General features: G+C 39.2%; 1 protein-coding gene across 1 annotated transcript in view; it reads right to left on the bottom strand.

Moving 5' to 3' along the window:
• The window catches only part of dennd2b (DENN domain containing 2B), a 45,917-nt gene extending 21,956 nt beyond the window's left edge, over positions 1 to 23,961 (bottom strand). Inside the window, exons 1-5 of the mRNA XM_032519933.1 lie at positions 23,610 to 23,961; positions 12,820 to 12,918; positions 7,033 to 8,304; positions 5,428 to 5,573; positions 460 to 581 (exon numbers count right to left, since the gene is read on the bottom strand). Coding sequence (XP_032375824.1) covers positions 460 to 581; positions 5,428 to 5,573; positions 7,033 to 8,304; positions 12,820 to 12,893 — 1,614 coding nt within the window. The 5' untranslated portion in view covers positions 12,894 to 12,918; positions 23,610 to 23,961. The remainder of the gene's footprint in view (positions 1 to 459; positions 582 to 5,427; positions 5,574 to 7,032; positions 8,305 to 12,819; positions 12,919 to 23,609) is intronic.
• Between the last annotated feature and the right edge of the window lie 387 nt (positions 23,962 to 24,348).

Below are 24,348 nucleotides of genomic sequence, written 5' to 3'. Positions count from 1 at the left end.
TTGCTGTGTGCTGCTGTTGTGTGGAAAACAATTGATGATGGAAAAAAGCCAATCATTGACTGACTTTAAAAAAACAAAAATTAAAACAACATGAGTTTGTTTGACTGCACTATGAACATAACCAGAACTTGCTCCTCCATTATGTCCTGACTAAGTAGCTGCTCAAGGAGTATTTGCTGGAGTATTAAACCCCTTTATATAGTGAGAGGATGAGGTGCTTTTGCGTTTAAGTGAGGAAGCCAAATGTCCAGATGGGCCTTTCTGTGGAGAGTCACCAGGTCTAAACATATCAAACTGTTTCCTGTAGTTACACAAATGAGGTGTGAGATTCTTTAAAAGATCTTGTCCAGGCACTGACACCTAGTAAGGACATTCACGTCACTACAGGAAAACATATGTGTTATGTTTACTACAGAAAAACACATCACTGTTGTTGATCCCAACAGGCATGTGACTTACCTGAGGTGGAGAGTTCAGCTTGCGGTCCATGGTGGTCCACGATCTGTTGCTCTCGTAAAGACAAGACTTCCGACTCAAACTCTTCCGTTTCAGGTCAACATCCTCATATGGGTTCTCTTTCTCTGTGGGGATGAAGAAAATATTCAGTGTGGCTCACATATAATGTCAGCAGTAACTTTCCAAAGACACAGGATGACAGATGAACCTGTGGAGTCAAAAAGGATAAACAGCGCTCAGTAAAATGTGTCAGGGGCACATTAGGGGCACAATTGGGGGTGGTAGTCCATAGGGAGTTGGGTTGGGAACCGGAGGGTTGCTGGTTCAAGTCCCCGTACAGACCAAAGTATGTTGGTGGACTGGTAGCTGGAGAGGTGCAAGTTCACCTCCTTGGCACTGCCAAGGTGCTCTTGAGCAAGGCACCAAACCAACTGCTCGGGGCGCCTTCCCATGGGCAGCCCCCTCACTCTGATCTCTCCATTAGTGCATGTGTAGGTCCTGAGCATGTGTGTGTAATTCAGGACTGTGTGTAATGTGTGTAATAACAACAGAGTGAAAAGTGTAATTTCCCCTTGTGGGATTAGTAAAGTATAATAAAATAAAAAAATAGAGCCTCCCTATGGTTAGTATGAAAAGAAATGAGTCAGGAAAGGTAAGTCAAAGTCACTCCCAGATGGCTCAAGTGAACTCCCTTTTTCAAAACAGTTACCGTTGGCACTAGGCCTACTGGGCCCACAGCTGAAACCTCTGGACACACAACTGGTAGTGAATCACTGTCCAAGCATACTAACTTCCACTTTGCTCGTTTGAAAACCATGATGTCTCTCTCTCATGGGGGGCGAAATTCTCTGGTCGGGCAAAGCAGGGAAAGGGGAGGTAACATTGCTCCTTGTGACCTCATAAGGAGTAAGATTCCCAATTTAATTTTACACCTATTGCCATTTCTAGCCACTGGGGGACCATAGGCAGGCTGGGGGAACGTATTCAATGTTAAAAAGCCTCATAAAGTGAAATTTTCATGCAATGGGACCTTAAAAAAATGAAATGCATCACTGTACCTCAAGAAGTTACAATAAACACATGCTTTGCTACTGCTCTATTATATACTTCAGTAAATAAATGATAGCAGAAAAAAGAATGAAAAGGAACGTTACAGTGTGCTGCACAGCTCTCAATGATGTCACCTGGCAGAGGGCCAACTTAAATAAAGAGAAAACTTGTGTAACACCACAGTCCATGTCTATTCAGACATGTGCTCCGAAAATAGCTTTTTGGCAAGGTCTGAAAAAGGTTGTGAGAAAGTGAAGAAACCACAGTGAAGAATAAAAACAGAGCCAGATGGCGTTGAAATGCATGAGGGGAACTTGTAAAAGAAAAGAAAAGCAGTGTTATCTGTCAGTAGAAAGGGAAGGAACAAAAATCTATTTGGTAGCTGTGTTCCTTCTTCCTGAGTGCATTAGTGGAAAACCCAATGAACTTAGCAATGAACAACGAATGTGTGTTTTGAAAATATCACAGAATAACCTACAGGCAGAGCTTTGTTCGGTTATCTATTTTTAGGTTAATTATTGAACCTGTCTGAGGTAGATACACACACCCTTGCACACAAATGCAGCCAACGTACAGTGCCAGAGTGCTTTAGAGCGTGATGTTGTGTCACCCGGTAAATTAGCATACTGGAGTGATTTTCTTTGCATCATTAAAGCCGAGGAGCAGAATAAGAGGGCTTAGTCTGACCCCATGTTGTGCTGTAACTCCATTAAACTGAAGCAATACTGTAATGAGAGCCTGCTGGGAAAATGATATGTCTGTATAGCTGCTTATGTACTGGAGGGTACTAATCTACTCCTCTGATTACAAACATCCAGGTCGCTGTGTAACACACCCTCAGACACAGTATTATGGAGGGAGTGGACACACCTCGGTTGCACACTGTGATTTTACATTTCTGTGTATACAATGGGCTCACCAGGCAGGGCGAGGCACAAAACAAACTACACCAACATCAGTATCAGCTTACTCCATGAAGTGGACCGGCTACAGTATAGCGGTACCCGCTAAACCCATTCAGTCAAAAACAAAAATGTGCATGGGATAAAAAAATTGGTTACAGTTTTGTAAAAAAAACTGACGGCACCACAAACCATACAGTGTGTCCATCATGAACAAAGTCTGCTTGTGACCACACTGGAGAAAGTGTGCAAGAGAATGCACATGGCGGATTTTACACCAAAGAATAACAAAATGATAGGTCCAACTGTATATGTAACGGTCTAAGTGTGTCTTTAACCAAAACTGAACCACTCACTACATGTACCAGACACTCACCCAGATTTATTCACACGGGTAAGAGCAGACAACACTTTAACAAACTACGTCAGCGAAGGTAACACAAAGCCGGGAGTTTGAAGACTGGGACTCAATTATGAAGACAGCTGAATCATCGTGTTAGCACAGGGTGTGATTCATCCTCCTTTAAACAGATCACTTACTGGCACTCTATTTAGAGTGGTCAAAAGTACTTAAAACCGTCCTCTAATATCACAATCAATCATTCAATTGTAAACACTGTAGCACAAATTTCTTGCACTCTTAGGGTAAACAAAGGACATCAAGCACGGATGCCAAAAACCCAAATGGTGTGAGCGAATGTCCTACCTAGGCGGCTAAGAAAGCCAAGATGTTGTGGGCTAAATGTGTAGGGACTTCTGGTTCTCTGTATGAAATGTAGTATGCTTGTTAAATTAGGGACGCAGAGGGACCAAACCATGGCTCATTTTCTGCTGTGGCTGCTTCTCACATGGATCAACTGACCTATACTTTGTAGTGGTCGTGGAAACCACTGCTCTCTTCCATTAGGAATCCAGTTTGAAAGCATTGTTAAAATAGCTGGAGCAATTTCAAACTTACTCAGAGACACTGTCTTTGTGAGTAACAAACAGAGATTGGCAAAAGCTGCGTTTCCAATCTGCAAACTCCACACTCACAGTGCTGGGTGAACAATGGGGGCCTTGTTGGGATTCACATGAAAATCAGTCATGCCCTCATGCTCTCTCTATATCTCTCTCTCTCTCTCTCTCTCTCTCTCTCTCTCTCTCTTTCTCTCTCTCTGAGGCGGCTGCACATCTTCAGTTTAAAAACAAATGCTGATGAGCATGACACTGATCACTGATTCGAGAACAATGCGTCTACTTATGGAAATACCATAATGTAATGTAAAACTTGCTTAAGATCTTATTTGGTCACTGAGCATTTACCAGAAACAATATTTCAGAGTGTGAAAACAGAGTGTGCAATCATGAGACTCACACTGACACACATTTCCACCACATTAAGTTTGCACTGGGGGAACTGGCAGTTGGACTGGACGGAAGGCCTGGGGTTATTTGCTACTGGAAAGGAATTTGGCTCTTCAACATGTCCAGCATTTCACACGTGTCGGTTGCAAAGTTGCAATGTGAAAAGGCAATTGCTCTATTTGGCAACAAAATAAAGATCTTCTTTACTGTAAATGTTATCTTACGATTGCACAATTGTGTCTATTGCTGATAACAATGTATTTGTTGACAAAATAATTTAAATGTGAGAGTTCAGTTCTCATCCTCTATGAATACAAGCGTTAGTAGAGTGCTGCATTGCAGTGGAAAATATGTACACAAACAGTCAATCTTTACAGTAAAAATAAAACCTATGCAACCACATGTTATCTATTTATCTTATGCTGCGGCTGAGTGTCTACATGAGGCAGATGAAGGAGGAGGAGCTACCCTCACAATATTATTACATTAAGCCATGCTGCATAGGGCCATCAATTCAATTCACACTAATTCTATCACTTTCATTACAAAATCTGACTACTGTCTTCAACCACTGTTGCATTCACAAATCACAAATTTCCTTTCCGGGGAAGGTTTATAAGAGTTATGTTAAACACGTCATTACATGTCCAAAAGGATTAGGAACATAGTCATAGATACAAAATCGGTGTCAAAAATACTTCCTCAAAGTGCTGCAGAGTATCACCTAAGATCGTTAATGCCTTATTACTTTTGTAAAGCAACTGTTGGATAATAAACGTACTGTCACTGTCTCACTCATAACCAATGTCCACAATCACATGATTTCATAAGTATGAGTTACATTGAACTGTATTATTTTAATTAAAGATTAATCTAAAAATTAATTTATTGATTGATCAAATAATCAATCATAATAATAATAAGAAAATAGTGAAAAATGTCCATCCACTATTCCAAAGCCAAGGTTAACAGATTAAAAAGCCTTGTCCGACTAACAGTCCAAAACACAATATATTCAGCTTGTTATCATATAACACTAAATATTCAGTCAAGAAGTTGAAACCAGTAAAATGTGATAGAGTGATGTTTATGCATGTAAAAGTTAAAATGAAGTAAACTATTCAGAGGGAGCTTTTAGGGCAGATTCAGCATGAAGTGGACACTAGGTTGCAGAAATAGATCAGAATGTGTAAGCTAGTAGAAGTGTTGTGTCAAAGGTAACTCTGTTTCACAGAAGTAGATTAACTGACCACTGCAGAACAATACGACTAAGAAACGAAGAAACAAAGTTATTCAGAGGTCACTCTTGTAAAGACATTCATGTGTATAAAGAGTTGGCTCACTGTGTCATGAGAGTTTGGTCACTGTTTGAATGAAGCTGCAAATGATTTGAAATCCTTAGACTTGTCACCTTTAAAGTCTTTATCATTGTCTCCTGATCTCAACCCTTTATCAAGATGCTATCACCTTTACTTAAAAAGCCGACTTATACTTTTAATTGATTATCAAAATCAAGTTGCCAATTCATTTTATGTTGATCAACTAATTGATTCATCATTTCAGCTCTAAACTAGTATCCAAGAGTGACCCAGGTCAGACCAGCGAAGGATTAAAGTGACATGAAAGTCCTCCATTATGTTTTCAAAACAGTTTCTGAACCAAATGTGCTTACCTACTATGTCCTCATAGGCATTCTCCTCTAAAGTGCTTTTGGCATTGGGTCGACTCCGTGTGCCTGTGGTTAGTGTGCCATTCTCTGTAGGTGGGGACGGAAATGAAGATAGCAGCCTTGTAGCGTCCTCCGACTCACATGACTCTCTAGGAAGAAATAAAGAAAGTCAAAACAGACCAAGATGGGGAAACATGTTACATAGTTGCATACACAAAATCAAAAGAAGTAAGGTGGAGACAGAAAAGAGTAAACAGAAAAAGTCCAGATGGTGTTAAAAATAGTCCAGACGGACAGTTTTACTTGTTCTCCACTTGCAAACTAGGAACAGTGAAAGTCGAAAGCTCTGGCGCATCCCTTAACATTTTTAAGTTGCAAGTAAACATGCCGGTATCTAACTATCTCTACATAGTACCATGCTCCCATTACATGTCTAGGCACTGCCTTAGCACTTTGCTACATTAGTGCAGGGATCTACAGTATGGTCATGTCGCCATCGACAGCTTGTGGCTTTTTAAACTTGGTCTGAAATTGCTAGAGCCACAGGAATGTTAAACACAGAGTCCAAGGGATGAACATTTAAGGATTTCATCCCCATTTTACATAGGGACAATCTGGAGAGGCTCCACCCTCAAACTGAGGACGCCTAATCCTGAGAGCTATAAGTCAAGAAGAAAAACATGAGCAGACTACAGGATCCAAGATTCAGCTAATATTCAAGCAACAAAGGGGCACAATAATCCAGTGTTGCTGATTTTAAATGGAAATTTCCAGAGTATATTCAGGTACAGGCAAAGTATGAGTGAACTGATTGAATGAAAATATACTATAGTTTTGCTAAGATAGTGTTTAAATTGTCAATTCTTTTTATGGACCAAATTGAATTTGCAAAAAGAATCTCACATTCCAAATAGGCTGTCAAATAAATCATCAGTTATTTTCAGTATGAGCTGCTTTAATGATCTCCTGTAGGCATTAACCTCAGGATAAACCTCTGATGACATTATGTTTGATTAAATAAGGAAAGCCAGAGTGACAAGAACTCTGTGCTCCAATAAAACAAAACTATTTCTTCTTAATTCTTCAATGGTCTTTTAAGAAACTGATTCAACACTAATCTCCACTGCAAATCCTTTACTTAAATTAAAGTTAGGAGAACCGGAATAGATTGTCCAACACCACAACCAGACACATTAATCAGTAACTTACAACCCCCATCAAAGCAAACACAGCCAAATTCCTCACAAGACTACCAGATATGTAAGTAACTCTTCAAACTACAAAGAAAGACAAATTCTTAGCACCCAATAATGATGCACCAATCCGACTTTTTCAGTTTTACAGTTTCCAATACCTTAGCTCAGATTTTTCTGCAGAGACTGTGTACCGATTCATTACCAGAACTCCCTTTCTCCCTAATTCAAAATCTTTATAGCTCACTGGAACTCATTTGAATCATTTTTATGCCAGGTAACATGAGGCCAGAGATTCCAATGGCACCAAAAACTGAGTTGGCAGCCTGCCGTGACTGAATGAACAAAACATTGAATTTTACATTGACTTTTACAGAGAAGCTGTCTTTAGACATAATCACACTGATATTCTCACCTGTCTTGTGTTTTCACTGGGGTGTCTGCCTCAGTTTTTACAGCTCGTGTCATGCTGGGTGCAGGGGTCGAGGGCAGAGGCGGGGGAGACTCAGAGGTTCTATTTGGAGGTAGACCATTGGATGGCGACGCAGCCTTCTGGTCCCGTTTGGCGTCGTACTCAAAAGTGCGTTTGGGTTTAGGTAAGGGGTTGACCGGTGTGCCAACAGCGGTCTGTTGGCTCGGTGGTTCTGGGCTCTCAGACCTGACTGAGCTCACACTGAACACACTTTGTCTGAGTTTAGAGAGCCTATCCGGCACCAAAACAGCATCTGGCTCTGTGGCCACTGAGCAAATGCTGCTGCGCTTACTGGTGCATGTACTGTCCAAGTCGTCACCTATCACAAAAGACTTTTGTCTTGTCTTGTCGGGAGCATAGCAATTACTCAGATACCGTGGAGGGGATGGGCTGGGATTCTCCTTCAGGGCTTGCTCTATCTTTTGTATCCTGTTGAGGACCGCTGACGTCTCCTTTCGAGCAGACAGGGAACGTACAAATGTTCCTGAGGACTCTGTCTTGCCTGTCCTTTTCTGGAAGCGGCCTAGGCTGTCTATGTCTGAAGCTCTTTCCTCTTCCTCTGTGTAAGAGCATTCTGAGAAAGCTGTGCTCATCCTGCGAACCCCCTTAAAGTCAAATGTCTTCTCGCTACAGGGAGAAGAGAGGAGGCTGGGGCAGCCCTCACTGCCCCCTACACGCTCTCCTCCTCTTTTATCAAGACACAAGCTCATCCTAGGCAGAGCCACCCTTCGGCACTCCCATTCTGAGATCTTTTTGCGGATTGTGGTGGGGGGAACACCTGCTACTGAGCGGGTGAGAGAGAGGGTGCGCTTGTGGTTTTGGTTAGACGAAGGTCCTAGTGAGAGTGTGCTCCAACTCAGTGGCCTATCATTTAGTCCATCCCCCGGAGAGAGTTCCCCTTGTGGCTCCTTCTGCTCCTGACTTTCCTGGCAAGATTTGGTTTGACCTGGAGGCTTATAGATTGACAGCCTGTTGTCCAGGCAGCTGATGCTCTTCGACTTGGTGAGGCGGCCCTGGAAGTCAGTGTCTCCTGTGAGAGACGCACCACTGCAGAGGGTAGCGGTCTTGCTTTTCCAGCCAGCACGTACCAGGAACCTGCCGTCAGTCCTGGCGTACCTTATCTGTTTCCCAGAGTTCTCACCGTCGCTGAGGAGAGGTTGTTGGCTCTGCCCCTGACTGGCAGCGACAACCGGACACAGGGATGTAGACTGGCGCCTTGAACAACACAGAGAAAGGTGTGAACAAACATTGTTAACATCTAAATATTTCTCTAAAATAAAAACTAAACAAAACAGATATTAATAAACCATAAGAGGCAACTATGATTTGCCTCATAGCTTTCAACAAATCCACTCAACACTGCAGCATGAAAACTTCCAGAAACTCAATGGAAAACAGATGGAAGAAAACTGAGTCAGCTGAAAATTTAGAATTAATCTCCAAAATCAAAGACAGTAAACTTGAGCCACGTATTAAGAACAACCACAGGGATGTACTCTGTCTTTGGCAGCATGAGATTAAAAAGGTCAAAGGAAATACAAATTACATTAAAATTCCACTGTGGATTTTTCCATATAATCACAATAACTTGAGAAGAATCACTGTGGACCTCCCACAGAAAGCAATGTTCCAAGCAAGATTTATTACGGAGGTTTTACCTGTAAAATGCCTCACTGCTCCTCTCTGGTCATGAAAAGCTTTTTTAAGTGATACTAGTTGCAACCGTTGTCCCACGCTCACTGCTGACTGTTCCACACACACACACACACTTTCTCACGGTGCTCACCTCCTGTAATATTTCCAAAGAAAGACAAACTTTCCCTGTAGATCCCTGACACCTTACTACTCACAGTCTTTCAGAAACCTTGTCATAACTTGGAAGCCAGCTAAGTCTTGCGAAAGTGTAGCGTTGGGAGATCTGATGTCACAGCCATGGTTAGAATAACAAGCGTTTTGGGAGGAGGAAGCTGAGAGTTGTGGACTGTGATCCAACAATGCAGGTTGGGACAGATCTCGCTTCACACCTACCTGCCCTTCCCTGGTTTTATTCCCCCTGCTCCAGAGTGGGGAGAAATTTCTAAAACAGCTAGGAACCTGCAAGCTACAGGCATGATGGATGCATCTTATCTTACCTTGCCTGAAGAAATATGACATTTTGAGATGATGACTCATGCCTGAACTTTTTACTGCTGATTTGTAGTATTCTTAAGTCAAATTAATAGATTTTTAAGCACACAATGCTTTAGATACCGAACTGATACATCACTGACCATGACTGCCTCCTGCTTAGTTAACAAAAAAAACTGTACACTTCTCGATTTAATCATAATAGTAATGAATAGTAAGGCAAGCAGCTTATTTGTATAGCCACTTCTCGCAACAAGGCAATTCAAGTGTTTACACAAAACATGACCATAACATAAAGTAAAAACGTAGCTCATCGTATAATGATTCCGACCTGCGGCTTTTTGCTGCATGTCATGCGTCTCGCTCCCCTTTCCTGTCTTAAGCTGTCCTGTCAAATTAAGGCCTAAACATGTCCAAAAAATATTTTTTAAACAAAATATATATCAGACCACCACAGACCATCTTTCCTATACTATGAATGAACTGAGCTGTGATTAATAATGTAAATATAAACTCCAATCTCAGATGAAATGCCGTCAGACATATGTCATATTTTAAATCCCACATTAAGTCAAACAAACTGTATGGTTTCAAGAAGAAAATACTTTTTAAACACCCACTGATCTTAATCAGCATAACACATGACCTGTTGCATTGTTGCATCGGGGAGCAATCCAAATTTGTCTGGCACTTTAAAGTCTTACTGGTTTGCTGCTAAACTCCCAAGTAAACTTCTGCCAAGGAGAATGGGGGGGGAGGTGTCTCTGAAGCTAAGTATCAATGGAAATGTTTTAGTAGCAACTAGACTAAACACTCAGTTATGTAATTCTAATGCCTGTAACAGTACAGTTTATTGAGTTAATTGCAGCAATTTAAATTTTTTCTCTTTGGATTGATCGCCGCTGGGGTTGCAAGATGGATTTACCACTGTCTCCACGCTCAAACATGATTTCCACCATGTGACAGTAAACAAGCAATAAAAAGATAATGTAAAAAAAAAGATTCAAACTGGCTTCAAGTTGTGCTTTGTGAATGCTTCAGAGAGACAGCATCAATGTTTCATATCACATAGCCTAAGTGCACTACATTCAAGTGACTAGTTTGAACTGAATCTTTACAAACTTGGAGACTGTAGACGGATTTTATACGATCCTTGACTTGGCGACATTAATAAAAATGGCCTACATGTTTGTTTGTATATTATTATGTTATTATTTACGTTGTATTACTACTTCAATCATTAATTTGTTTTATTTGTTTATATAGCAGTGGATTTAATCAACCACAAAAAGTAAAATCAGCCACCAAATAATGTGGATTTTCCAATATTATGACCACATTTTGCGAGGATTACTCCTAATGCTATAAAAAACACAAAAAATAGACTGTTATATGAAGACTTCTTGATTAGACATAAAAAGAAAATATGTGCAGAATTTTGGACACTTTTAGGTGGTTCTGTTAGTCTGGATAATGGTTGTAAAAATAAGTCCAGTTTAGACAACTTCATCTGGGCAGCCCACACATACAGTACTGTACAAAGAGCTGGATGCCTGTCCCAACCCGGCCTCTGGCTTTCATTCAGGCTTCCAGGGCATGTTAACCACAGGCCACTTCCTGTTACGGACCAGGATTGAGGGAGCAGACTGCTCACACAAACGTTTATGCGTTATCATAGATACAACTATAGATTTTGCCCAGGGTTTTATTTGCTTACATATAAGTAATAAAATAAATTTACTGAATGTTGATTTCTGTCAGACCAGGCTTCTATCAGCATGTTTTGTGTTGCCAAAACACCTCTCTGGATGGATTTTGTAGTTGATTGTGATCTTTGAGGTGCAGGACATTAATTTAAATTATTCCCTCCCAGAAGATCACAGTACAAGAATAATGCACGTCATACATTTGTTTTTGTTTTTTTACTTTGTATTGTTTTTTCCACCATGTTGCTGCATGTTTCCATGTACCATGTACCAGGTGCCATATACTATATCTTGTTTGGATGGGTTATTATTTGGTTTGATGTAGATAGATGGAAAAGAAAAAAATGTGTATATGTATGTGGGTATGCATGTATGTGTGTCTATGTGTAGACATGTGTATATCTGCGTGTAGGCAGTTAGACATAATGCACATGTATGCATATGTATACATACTGTATATAAATGAGTGAAACATCAAATTGTTTTGTATTTAATTAAAGTATAAAAGTATAAACAGGGGGCAGGACCAGAGTTTTTTTTAACTTCTTCTTTCTCCTTTTTGAATATGGGAATTCCTAATTTCATTCATTCTTCATTTTTTCAATCATTTTGGAAGCTTGTGCTGAAATGTTTTTATTTATCTGTTATTTTATTATCGGTCAATTTTATTTTTTAACATGTTCAAAATAAACTAAACTGAAATTGTGTGCTACTTGAGTTTACAAAGTTTGTTGTGCAATTTGTCCTAGAAACTAATTTCTCTCCATCTGTAAAAACACGGGTGCTGCAAAGCGCCTTTGTTATTAATTGTTAAGAATCTGGGATAACATGAGCCCATGAGGCCAGCATGCTGTCAGTGAGGCTCTATTACAATGACAATTACATTTATCAAAAGAGGCTGAGGTTAAATGCACAATTATCATGTTAAAGGAATGCTGGCGGCAGGGTGAGAAGGCTGTGATGCTGTTATTAGTGTTGTCCTCACATTTAAATTCACCAAGTTTACCTTGGGAATAGTGGTGAACATGCACATTTACCAGCAAATGGATGCTATTTATCTAAATCATAATATTAACATTATGATCAACATTTGTGTGGTTTACCAATTCCAGTAGGACTAATTTACACCGCAAGCAATAACATAAACCAGCAGCCACAAGTTACTTTATGTTTTACGGGGTATGAAATGTTGTCCTGTGTGTTGTGTGTGTGTGTGTGTGTGTGTTGTGTGTGTGTGTGTGTGTGTGTGTTGTGTGTGTGTGTGTGTGTTTTGTTGCCTCATCAGCACAGAAAATGAGGAAGGAAGAAATAAGAAGCACTGCCAGTCAAATAGTAGCATTTAGGTAGGAAGCTATCAGACTTTCACAAAGTGGTGCGACAGTGTGACTACAGATTACAGAGTACAATGATTATGTGTAACTACCGCATGTGATATTAGACCAGTGTGCCTGTTCCTAAGAAACCTTTTTGGTTAAAGAAAATGGAAAGGATGATAAATTGTAAGAACCAATAGACTAGATATTACATATCATTCCCAAAGTTTGTTTTTCTCTCCCAGTAGGACACTGGCAGCTCTCAACATGCTAACACAAGCTTTAGCTGCTCACTAGTACTCACAGTTCAGAGTTGGATGGGGCCCTTGTCCAGGATACAGGATCGTACTTGCAAAAGCTTTGGAAGTCTTATCATGACAGACAATCATCAGTTATTCATTCCAATGAACAACTACTACAGACTGATCACCGATGAGAAGGACGTGTTAAAAATGAATGAACGGATAGTCAGTACAGCACTTCTTTCTCTTTCAGTTAGATGGATGCTCTGAATCAATGTGACATGAAGTCAACAGGAAGTGAACATTAACCAGCCAAACCCTAATGTCCCAGATGTCACTGACCTGTCGGGGACGTCCCGGGCAGCTTTACCCCCTCCTGCACGAGGCACCGCTTTCAAATTCTTGTTGGCAGTCATGTTTGTCCGCAAACCGCCCACTCACCTAATGGACAAATACAAAGGATGTGAAACATTCAAAAAAGCTGCAGCATTCCACACATTTCAATAAACAAATACTCATGCAAACTAAAACTCTTCTAAGGTTATTTGGATTTGTCAATGAGTGTCATAGAGAATTCAGACTATTACTAAAATATTAAATGGAATTGGATTTAGTAGATTCACAAAACCATCCAATCTCGTCATGAACAACAACAAGATGGCAAACATTCCTGTAAGACCACAGCCAGGACCCAAAACAAAATTGGGTGTGTCATCAGTGTGAACAGGTCAACTTATGTTACTTGGCTTTGAAGCTATGCTCACTACCTGGGTTTGAAATTGGTCAGGCACTGCTGGCAGAAAATAATGAACACGGATTCTAACAATAACAATAGCATTTTTAATAGGATATCATGGACTCGATAAAAGATCACTTTAACCCTATAGTCAATATTAGCTTCACTTGACAAAACGTCTAACACTCTCCTTAAGTTGACTTTTCTCAATCACAAATTAACATGAGAGTAGCGTAAAAACTTAGTTTTTGCGTTAGACAACTTTTTATTAGGCAAACTCATGAAAAATACTACAAAACACCCTTATTCACCACAGATGCCACGTTGAATATACAGTTTCAACATTGCAGTGGAATTTCAATCAACTCGCATAAAAAAGCACAGCATGTGGACAATGTTGTGTCAAAGAAACTCCAGTGCGTCAGGCACAGCTTTACCTCCTCTCGAAAAATTTCTATTTTCACATCACACAACACAGAAATACATTGCTGCCACTGAAACAGCTAAACTGAAAATATTTAAACAAGGTCCTGGTCCACGTTTGGATCACAGCGGGAGTGAATTTGGAAAGAAACCCAATATTCACATTAGTGCTACCCTGTGAATACTGCCATAAACCTGGATAGTACTGTACATCTAGTTGTATGTGTGCATTAAGGTTTTGTAGTTATTTTGCAGCTACCAAAGTGTTTGTTGTGCATGATTTAATCAAGGTCACCACAATGGATCCTTGTGTGTCTGGCACTCCACTTCAGCACATGCTAATTTAAGAGGCTGCAGACCTGCTGCCTTCACGTTGCTACGGATAATTAACCACTTTTATATGGTCTCAAAGTAGCGGCAGATAACAGAGACTGTCTAGTTAAAAGCTGAGTTTAAAAAACAAACATTTGCTTACTTATTCCTAGTGATATTTAGTACAGTCTTAAAATACGGAAGTTTTGAGTCTGATATTTTAGAGTTCAAAAAATCTGATAACTATAGATCACCTGATATATATTTTTACATAAAGATAAAACAAAAACTAACTTTTGTGTGTGTATGTGTTTCCACAAAATATACTAACTGTGGCTTTGTAGTTAAAAAAGAAACATGGACATTTCTGTGCTGTGATTTTATCTTACTTGTCAGCCAACATATATGCAGATACTGATCTATTTATGAAAAGTAATACTGGCCAATCTATAAGCCCAGACAATTTTTCGGTCCAGCTGTAATATCTATCCATGCCAATCTTTTAGCCATCAGATCAGTTTCATTTAACATGCTCTATTTAACACTATGGAAACACAATCAGCAGTAAATACAGTTAAGACATCTTCCTTACGATAAAGAGTTCCTGAACTTAATCTCAAATTAGACCAGCAGTTAGTTAAACTGTTGGCCATTACCCCTGCAAATCACTTTTTGAAATGCAGCAATGATCATTTCAAGAAGGCTCAATGCAATTGTTCTTGTGCATAAGGAGGTCAAAGATCCCTAGAGAGCAGAGGTGGACGACGGGAGGGTGTTTGGCAGCATGGCTTGTTTACAGGAAGTTATTGTATGAAGAAGCCAGCCAACCAGTAGTGGAGCTGAGTCCTATAGAGACAGATGAGGAGACAGGGGGGGAGCATTCCCGCTGTCAGTTATTTCCTGTAACTGTGGACTATGCTAAGAGGACATGCATGCATCATCATTTTTCATCAAAGAAAGCTGTTGTCCTATCCTGCTAACAACTCTGCATCTATACAGAAAACTTGAACAAAATAGAACATGAACACTTTAAACTATATCTTATCTGTGATTGCAGACTGTACTGCAGGATTTAAACACAAATGTCTACAGACATACAGTACAGACAACAGCTGGTACAACAACCAGTGTGTCAAGTTTGTAAGTGACTCAAAGGAAGAGTTACTTCATCAAGTAACATGCAATTTGTTTTGTAATTAGAACATTTATTAAAGGATTTCTGTAAATCAAAAAGCTTTAGTTCCATTTGGTATGAGAATATTGATGAATATCCTGTGAAACCACAGTTTTTGAATGAGGAAATTTAAACTAAAATTAGCTAAATAAATTAGCTAAATAATGTATTCATTATTGCATGATAAAACAAAACAAATAATTCTGGAAAGGCAAAACAAAAGGGAATTTGAGACAAAAATAAGCAGATTTGAGAAATACAATCCCTTAATATTAATCTAAATTAAACCAAATGAAAATATTCAGTTTATATAAAACTCAGACCCACTGGCAGCTGTATAAAATATTATTTCTGATAAATTCCTCCTGAAAAAATAGTTAAGTTTTCTGAAAGTGACATTCAGTTGTCTCTCTCTGATTGGAAACACGAAGCTTCGGTCATTTCAATTTGTAACACCATAAAGCAAACACACACAAAGATTAGCTTCCAGAAGCGTTGAACATCAAACAACATTTTAAATTGTGTCAGCTCCACACACTTTAGTTAAGCAATGTTTATATGTATAAATTCACCTTTAAACATTTTTGGACTGAGAAAGCTACAATCGTGGAAATGGGTCACAGAGGCCCAGGATGGACTTTGCAGTGTAAACACCAAGGCGTTAGCCAACTGACTTCCTGAGGTCTGATACCATCTCAGTCACAGGCTGTAAACAACAAAGGTTAGAGTATCTTTAAAGTGCGTTCAACCAGATTCAAGACAAATTTTCTCTGGAGATGTCGGAGCCTAGGGCGAGCTAACGGTCAACAGTGAGAAGTCAACCACTTCATGTTGATTCCTTCAATCACGACAGTGTTTTGATTACAACCCTGACATTGATTGGTGTTAAAATGTTTGATGTTTTACAGAATGAGGAGATGCACAAACATGCATTAATGTATGTGGGCCCACTTTGACCTGAGGGTGTTACGGAAGTGCCCATATTATGCTCATTTTCAGGTTCACAATTGAATTTTGAGGTTGTATCAGAATAGGTTTACATGGTTTCATTGACAAAAAAGAACCAGAGACACAAAATAAAACCCCAAATCCCATCATAATAAGGGCACTTAAGAAATTTGTTTAGAGAAAATGTTGTGCCAAATAAATCTTTCACTTGAGAAAATGCTGCAATATGCTCTTCAAATGTACTTTGCCAAATAGGTACATGCATGTTTTACAATATCTCCTAAAAAAACATTTTAATTTTAGATATTTAGAGTTCTTCAATAGTTCTAATGGATAAAGGTAATATGGCGAACTCGTTAGGTTGTTGCTTCTTTAAACATCCAGAAACAGATCATTATCATTATTTGGAGTTTGTGAGCACCTGATGAATGTACGTCAAAATATTCACTCTTGTTTTGCTTTTTACTCTCTTTGGCCAACTTCTGAGGGAAATATCTGTCTCTTTCGCTGCTAAGTGCTCCACTATGCTCCACCAACCGGTCTCTAACTTTGTCTGTCTGTTGTTTGGTGCTGCATGAGCAGGTAGCAGGGGTTTTGGATCTTTCTTCTTTTTTTTCCAGGACTGACAAAACGCTTTGTAGACCTGAGGGAAACTGAAGGGTCACGTTATAATTCTCAGTGACTGTGATCACAATGAGCACTACCGCTTACATTAAATATCTGTTTATATAAAGTATATTGATAGGCGTAGCTTCACGTATGTAAATTACTATATACTTAAGACAACAGGGTGGTGTTTTGACCAACTGACCAACCATGTCAGGAAAAGAATGGCAGCATGTAACACATGTCAAAAGGCACCCATTGTTTTCTGTGTATGCCCAGACATGCACTTGTAAAGAATTATACATATCATTGCATCCTGACAGGATACGCAACAATTCTATTATACACACTGACACTCCTAAAAACTACAGGACTATAGGCTACTGGACTGTAGCTTGACTTCTTCTTCTGTTACTTATCGCTTTGTCATACGAAACATCCTGCCTTGGAGAAGTTAAAAGTTCTCTCTCTCTATTCTGGGGTGGCAGTAGCTCAGTCAGCAGAGAGTTGAGTTGGGAACCGGTGGGTTGCTGATCAAGTCCACATACGGACCAAAGTATGGTGGTGAACTAGTAGCTGGAGAGGTGCCAGTTCACTTCTTGGGCACTGCCAAAGTGCTCTTGAGCAAGGCATTGAACCCCCAACTGCCTAGGGCGCCTTTCTATGGGAAGTCCCCCTCACTCTGACATCTCTCCATTTAGTGCACGTACAGGTACTGAGTATGTGTGTGTAATTCAGGCCTGTGTGTAATGTGTGTAATAACAACAGAGTGTAAATAGTATTTTGCCCTTGTGGGACTAATAAAGGATACATTATTATTATTACTTAATCATCATACTGTATGTAGCAGCTACTGCCATTACTTCAAACTCAACTCAGCGAGATGAAAAAAAAAACCTTCATGAGTTTGTCTGGCTTTGGCTCTGACTTAAAAACAAATCCCAAAAGCCAAACTGTCTCTTTGAGATATTCAACCTCATCATCTTAGTGACGTAATGGCAGGGTTTTCCTGGTTTGGTTGTGTTCATACACCATAAGTACTAACGGATTACATAAATCAATTAATCATTTTATGTGTCCCATGATATGGTACAAGGTACAATTCCAGTGAAACATGAGAGGAAAATAAATCACACATATTTCCCTCAGCAACGAGAGCATTTTCATCAAATGGGACTACAACAGTGTCTCCATTAGACTACTCGGCCTGGAATAAAAGAGCTCTTTGTGTTCAATACGTCCTTGAGAGAGAGATGTGGTTAAAAAGTAAGTCTTTTATCAGCTGGACGTGCATGCATGCGTGTGTGTGTGTGTGTGTGTGTGTGTGTGTGTGTGTGTGTGTGTGTGTGTTGTAAGAGACAGACTCTACCAGGTAAAATATTTTTCAAAAGAGAGTCTGCACGTCCTTGGCGTTGTCACATGTGACAGATCATCTGATAGACAATTCTCTCCACTACATGCAGGAATGTTCTAATATTTTCCCTATCCATAAGATCTGCGGCACCATTCAAAGTATTAAAGAATGTTTTCAAAGAAATGAAAGAAAGCAGAAGTGAGGGGCAGAAACACCTGGACCTAATGCCAAGAGCTTGTTTTTCATTCAGCAAAGACTACACTCAAATATGTGCTCTCTCAGCACCTGGCACTTGATGTTCAGACTATGAGAGCACAGCACAATTTTGTGTTTCAATTTTATGACGTCATAACTTTCATTAACCTGCGACTGGGTTTATTTTGGTCTTTGTTCATCCGGAAACACGCAGTAGCAGACACAACAGCGTCCATAAACCGAGGCTAAGGCTGTCTACTTCTGTCTCTTGCTACTCGGCTTTTCTGGCTGACCTGGTCCTCGGTCTCTGCTGTTCAGCAACCTGACTTCAAGGTTGCTGTTTTTTAAACACCGCAAAGCTTACGGGCAGCCAAGGAGCTATGTGAAAAAGACGAGTGAAAATCTCTGCTGCATATTCTCTCATTTTTCCAGACGTCACAACTCACTGGCAGGCTTCAGCCCACACTCTGATCCATGCCATTGTTTCAATATCTGCAGAAAGACCAGTTTTGTCCACTTTGAGACAAAAAGAGACTTTTGGTTGAGTAAGATTATGTAAACAGAGCATTGTGGGAGTTCAGATGCAAAAAGGGAGTCCAGCTCTTGATACTCAACCCAGTATAATACAATCCATATAAAAACATTTATAACACAAACTGTAGAAGTGTTCACACAAACAACCTTTTACTACAGGACAAACATGATGGAAAAGCAGATGCATTACACTCTACTGTCTCTGGATAGCAGTATAAGGCTTTGACAGCCTTAATGTGTCTCTATGTAAAAGAAAACCACTACGGTTGACGCTATTGGCAGTGGCACATAGTCGTACATAATTACCTCCATACTCCACCACATGGTTTGCCATGCTGACACTATATAGCTCAATTGACCAGGTGGAACCAATTCTTGGAATGTTTTTATATCTCCTTTTTAAGCAATTTCAGCTTCTTTTTTCCAGACAGATCATGGCATATTTTCTCTTTGTGAAACAGAGGGAAAATCCTTCTGTTTAACCTAGATATGAGCATGCACAGCTGCAGAGGCAGGCATGTGGAAAACAGGCTTAAATCCATCTGAGCTGCAACAGGGGGGCAAGAGTCTGTGTCACAGAGCTGACCTCTTTGACACAGTCTTTGACTTTCTCAAGGACATAAAGTCGGTGAGATGCATTCTTGTTTGCTTCTGTCTTAAAGTCAGGGTTTAGCAAAAAAAACACAATAATTTGTGAAATAATTTACAATAATTTGTAGATCACCTGTGTTGTTGCTCATTTTCTCTACTATGACTATGATGGACAATGTTTATGAGACTTGATTTTGTGTCATTAAATCTAAATGTGCTATTCAAAAGCTTTTTTTCTTAAGAAGAAATCAGAAAAAAGCAGAACTAATGTGTTTTTCCATAAACAACTGTTTAAATATCCTGCAAGAAAATAAAGAAGTGGGATGAGGACCTGCAATGTCACCACAAATCTGCTTCCATCATCAATTTGCTAAACTTGTTATACTTGTTATGCTTGTTATACACTTTTCCACCTAAGCCAGTCAGAACATCTTGCCAACAGTTGCCATTAGTTTTTTGTTTTTTTTACATATAAAGGTAATCGTTCCCCAATGACCTATTATGTAATTCACACTTTCTACAACACACATTCAAAATAGTAAGAGAAACAAATGACTGGAAACTCACTTTCAACTATCTGGCTTTCGCTGCTCACATTAGCATTAATACTCTTGACCTAAGTATTCATTGTGTTACTACCCGATGTGAGTCAAGAGCAGATGTGAGTTGCACATGCTCAGATTTAAACAGTTTACGGCATAACGTGTCATACTGAAATTGGTGAAATCCATAAAATAATTTATAACTATAAATTTTATCATTACAAACAATAACAAAAGATGGAAATAATTTCAAAAACGTTTTAGCTAACTATTTGTTTATTTGTTTATTTCAAAGGATCCCCATTAGCTGACGCCAAGACGACAGCTAGTCTTCCTGGGGTCCAAACAATACATCTAAAAGACAATAAATACAACAAAAATTACTCACAAATATATCATGTATAAATTCACAAACTATGATTGTTTGATCGCTAACGTTAGCTTAAAACGCCATTCCAGCCTTTGTTGTGTTTGATTGCTAGCTTGTAGCCAGCAGTAGGTCCATTTTTACTGTACTGACATTACAGAAGTCTCCCGTTAGCATCTTGTAGGCTACTTGTTGCAAAGTGCACAACACACATCTGTACTCCACTCACATCGGCTAGTGATACAGTGAATGAACTTTGATAACTGGAAGTGATCTTATAAAGACAAACCTCAAGAACATGATGACAATGTAAGATAAAGAAATACCTTCACTTTTGTTGGATTAAATGATCTTGAAATTCAACAATTATTCTCCAAGACAAAGCCAATAGCAATGTATTATAGGATATAGGATATTTACTTTATTAAAAGGATGTACAAATTCCAAGCATAAGAAAAAGCATGCTCAATTTATTCTGAATATGATATGTTCTGACACGTGTATATGAGCTAAAAGGTTTACAAACAGCAGACAGTGTTTTTATTCAGGCATTTCCACTGATGGTGAACTGCTTGTATCTGAGCAAGCAATGTTAGATTAACTAACATCGTGAGTTAGTGAAGGCATCTCATGACGTTTTAAAGTTGACATGGTGATGTCATGTTATGGTGACATGGTATCATGGAGATCCCATTGATTCATTGCACCTCACTGTGTGTATAGTGCATGAAGAGAACTGGTTATGATGTGACATGCAAAAGATTACACTGTGTGGTTGACTATTACTAGACAGAAAACCTAAACAAGAGTCAATAAAGAGAAGCCCTGCACTGAGCAAAGGTAATCCAATCACAATGTAGAGTATGACCTATAGCGACAAGTGTCAAAGCAAAGTCAGAGGCTGATAAATCAGGGATGTATTTGTGTTGTCAAGCAAGTGCTCAACAGCAAAGGCAGAATCTGCCAACATTTTTTTTTTTTTTTTAACAAAACTGTGTTTACATAAATCGTGATTCTGACTTACAACTACAGTTCAACTTACATATACTACAGTACTGCCAGGCAACTGAAAATCAGGATGATGCGTCATGAGGTGAATGGAAATGTGGAAGTATATTTTCTTATTAAAAATGTATTTTTTCTCAGTGGTTGATTGTTTCAGTTGAGCTTGGGGGTTCAAGTTAAGAAAGATGGTCTTGTGACCTGAACAACACACAACTAAGAAATCTGCTTTGAAGAAATGATATGAAAATATACTCTCCACTCTAAAAAGCTCTGGCTGTGGTTCCCTTCAGCCAGGCCCTGAACAAAACTGTTTCTTCAGAGCTGATCTACAGCCAATAGTATCAGACTTTAACACTAAGCAACAAGTGCATGAGTGTGAGGTAAAGTACTAATAAAGAGCAAGCATTCTCCAACTTCAACTCCACTTCATTAAAGGATAAAAAATACTGACCAACAGCCCAGCTGAAGGTCAAAAAAGTTAAGCAATGAAAAAAAGGAGGAAGGAAGTGTGAATTTTATATACTTAGGTGAATCACTGTTACCACCACAACAAATAAAATGGTATTCTTCAAACTGGCAGCTCATATTGTTAATTCCAAGAAAGTACCTGCAGCACCTGAGTTCAACTTAACAAAGACCTAACAGGATGATAACAGCTCTCTTCCATAACTCCATCCTGACATAAAGGTTGCTCAAATTAGAGCAAGTATAATCATGTTTTCAAACAGGTTTAAATAAATTAATGATCCTCAAATATTTCGCCATCACCTAGTTCCAAAGCTTTATGATTTGCTGTTTCCTTCTTTACAGATTCCCATTTCCAAGAAGAAAATTAGGTTCACCATTAAGTTGAGTGAACAACAGTCCCTTTAATAGTGTCTGGTGATAAGCCAGTCTCACTCCTGTTTAACTGAAAGTAAAACAGAGAAGAATTTCCTCAATAGCTTTGTGTTGACAGCCCCGTCCAGTAAGAGGGAAAGGTCATTGTTTGATCTGCACAATAGAAAGTTTAAGGGGGGGGGGAGTGAGCTAAAAAGAAAGCCAGTTATGTATCTAGGGCTTGCATTATAGTATAAAAGATAAGATCATTATAGTTTAAGTTGTACTCTGTTAAGAAAACTCGTACGTTAAACATTCATTATCAGGATAGATGCAGCAAAGCTTCCCATATTGAAACTACAACGCACTCAGTGAAAGCATGTCATTGCCAGTACTGCTCCGCGTTAATACTAGAATTAATTAATCTGCATCAAGTGAATCAGAAATTCACATTAAAAAATCATGTGTTGCATGAACCATATTTTTTCATCCAAGTGCCGGAAATCACAAGTAAGTAGAGGAAATATATAATAATAATAATAATAATAATAATAATAATAATAATAATAATAATGTTAATAGTAATAATAACAATAAGGAAAATCTTTCAGTTTTATAAAATCATTTTAAAGATTCCTGGATCCACATCTGCACCAAAACTCACTTATTGCTTACCCTATGGCCTGAATTTGCACCAAATTTCATTGTAATCTGCTACAAAGTTTACACTTAAAATAAAACTGAATCTTAAATGAAATGATATGGCCCCTTAACTAACTAAACAAGGCAGTATGACAACAGTGTCATGTTGTGGGGGGAAAGTACAATACTGTGTGAATTTTGTTTTGACTTCATTGTTTTGTACATGACATGTAGCCTACAGGATCTCATGACAGTAGGTGTTTATTATACAGTTTATAACACATTAACAAAGGCAACTGCTTGTATTCAACCATGTACAATATATGTATGACCATAAGCATTTAATATAAAAACCCACAGCACACATTTACAGCTCACACACTTCATTTGGTATATGTCATATGAGTTTTATCTCCCAAAACATAACAAATATCCCTCAAAATCCAAACTAAAACAGGAAAAGGACACAGTGAGCTCATCTGGAGTCCTGTTACGTTTCTGTTTATCTGCTGTTTTGACTGTTTTTTTTAGATGTTTAAGCGATAACTTGGTCTAATTACAATCCACAGAGTCACTATCTGTATCCGCTGGGACATTTTTCTTCATTCAAAGGGTCAACTGAAGGGAAAAAAAGTCTGGCGTTTTAGCTTGCTGCTCACTGAACTCCATCGTTTAAAAAATTTCGATGACCAAATATGGTCACATTGAGATTATGACCTACATTTAAACGCACCTTGCAACTTTATCTACAATAACCCTTAGGGGTTTGTTTTCGGACCCTTGTCTTAGGCTGTTTGTTACCGGTTTCCTATAGCTCATAGTTTAACCCCGCTGTTAGCTCGTCAAAAACGGGTTTTAAAAAACAAAAAGCAGGCGGCATTTACCTCCGAGTTTCTCCTAACATCCATTGCTGTCGTCATTTTGAGATTATAATCCCTTTTGCGACGCACGAATCACGGTGCCGGTCGCGTTGAAAAACTTTGGCTGTTTTTTGCCGGATACCTGCCCTTCTCAATAAACTCCGATTTATGTCTTTCCAACCAAAACCGACAAAACAAGCTCTAGCCTCCCTCACAGTGCTGCAGAGTGGAAGGCAGGACTTGTTACCGTAGAAACGGGTTGTTTGCCCCCCACTTTTCCCTGGATTTGGCCCCCTGCCCTCCTCTCACAGGCATTCAGCCTTCTCCCTTGTTTATTGTCACGGTGGGGCCGAGGAGTGAGGATGAATATTCACGAGTTGAAGGGCTGCTGCTGCTGCTGATGCGATGAAACCCATGTTGCCAGCAATGCAACACATTGTCATGCTGAAATCCTCCACACTGGACCATAGGAATATATTTCAACCCTCACAAAGATGTCTTTCATTTGTCAGAGATGAATGTGTAGCCAAGCAGCCCAGAGAGCAGTATGCACACAGACACTGACCAAGTTTGGAATTGGAGATAGACATAGGTTATCAGAGTTAGGTTACGCATGTACAAATACACTTTGGTGACATTAGTATATATTGTAGCCATATCTTTAGTGGTGGAAGAAGAATTCAGAAAACAAAAATACTACATTACAAGCAAAATACCTGCATTTAAAATATAATATAATATTTAAGTAACAATACACATTTAG

The sequence above is a fragment of the Etheostoma spectabile genome, chromosome 1 (genome assembly GCF_008692095.1).
Source record: "Etheostoma spectabile isolate EspeVRDwgs_2016 chromosome 1, UIUC_Espe_1.0, whole genome shotgun sequence".
In the NCBI taxonomy this organism is placed as follows: Eukaryota; Metazoa; Chordata; class Actinopteri; order Perciformes; family Percidae; genus Etheostoma; species Etheostoma spectabile.
The sequence above is the reverse complement of the archived record's forward strand: the minus strand, read 5'-3'. Positions and strand labels throughout refer to the sequence as shown.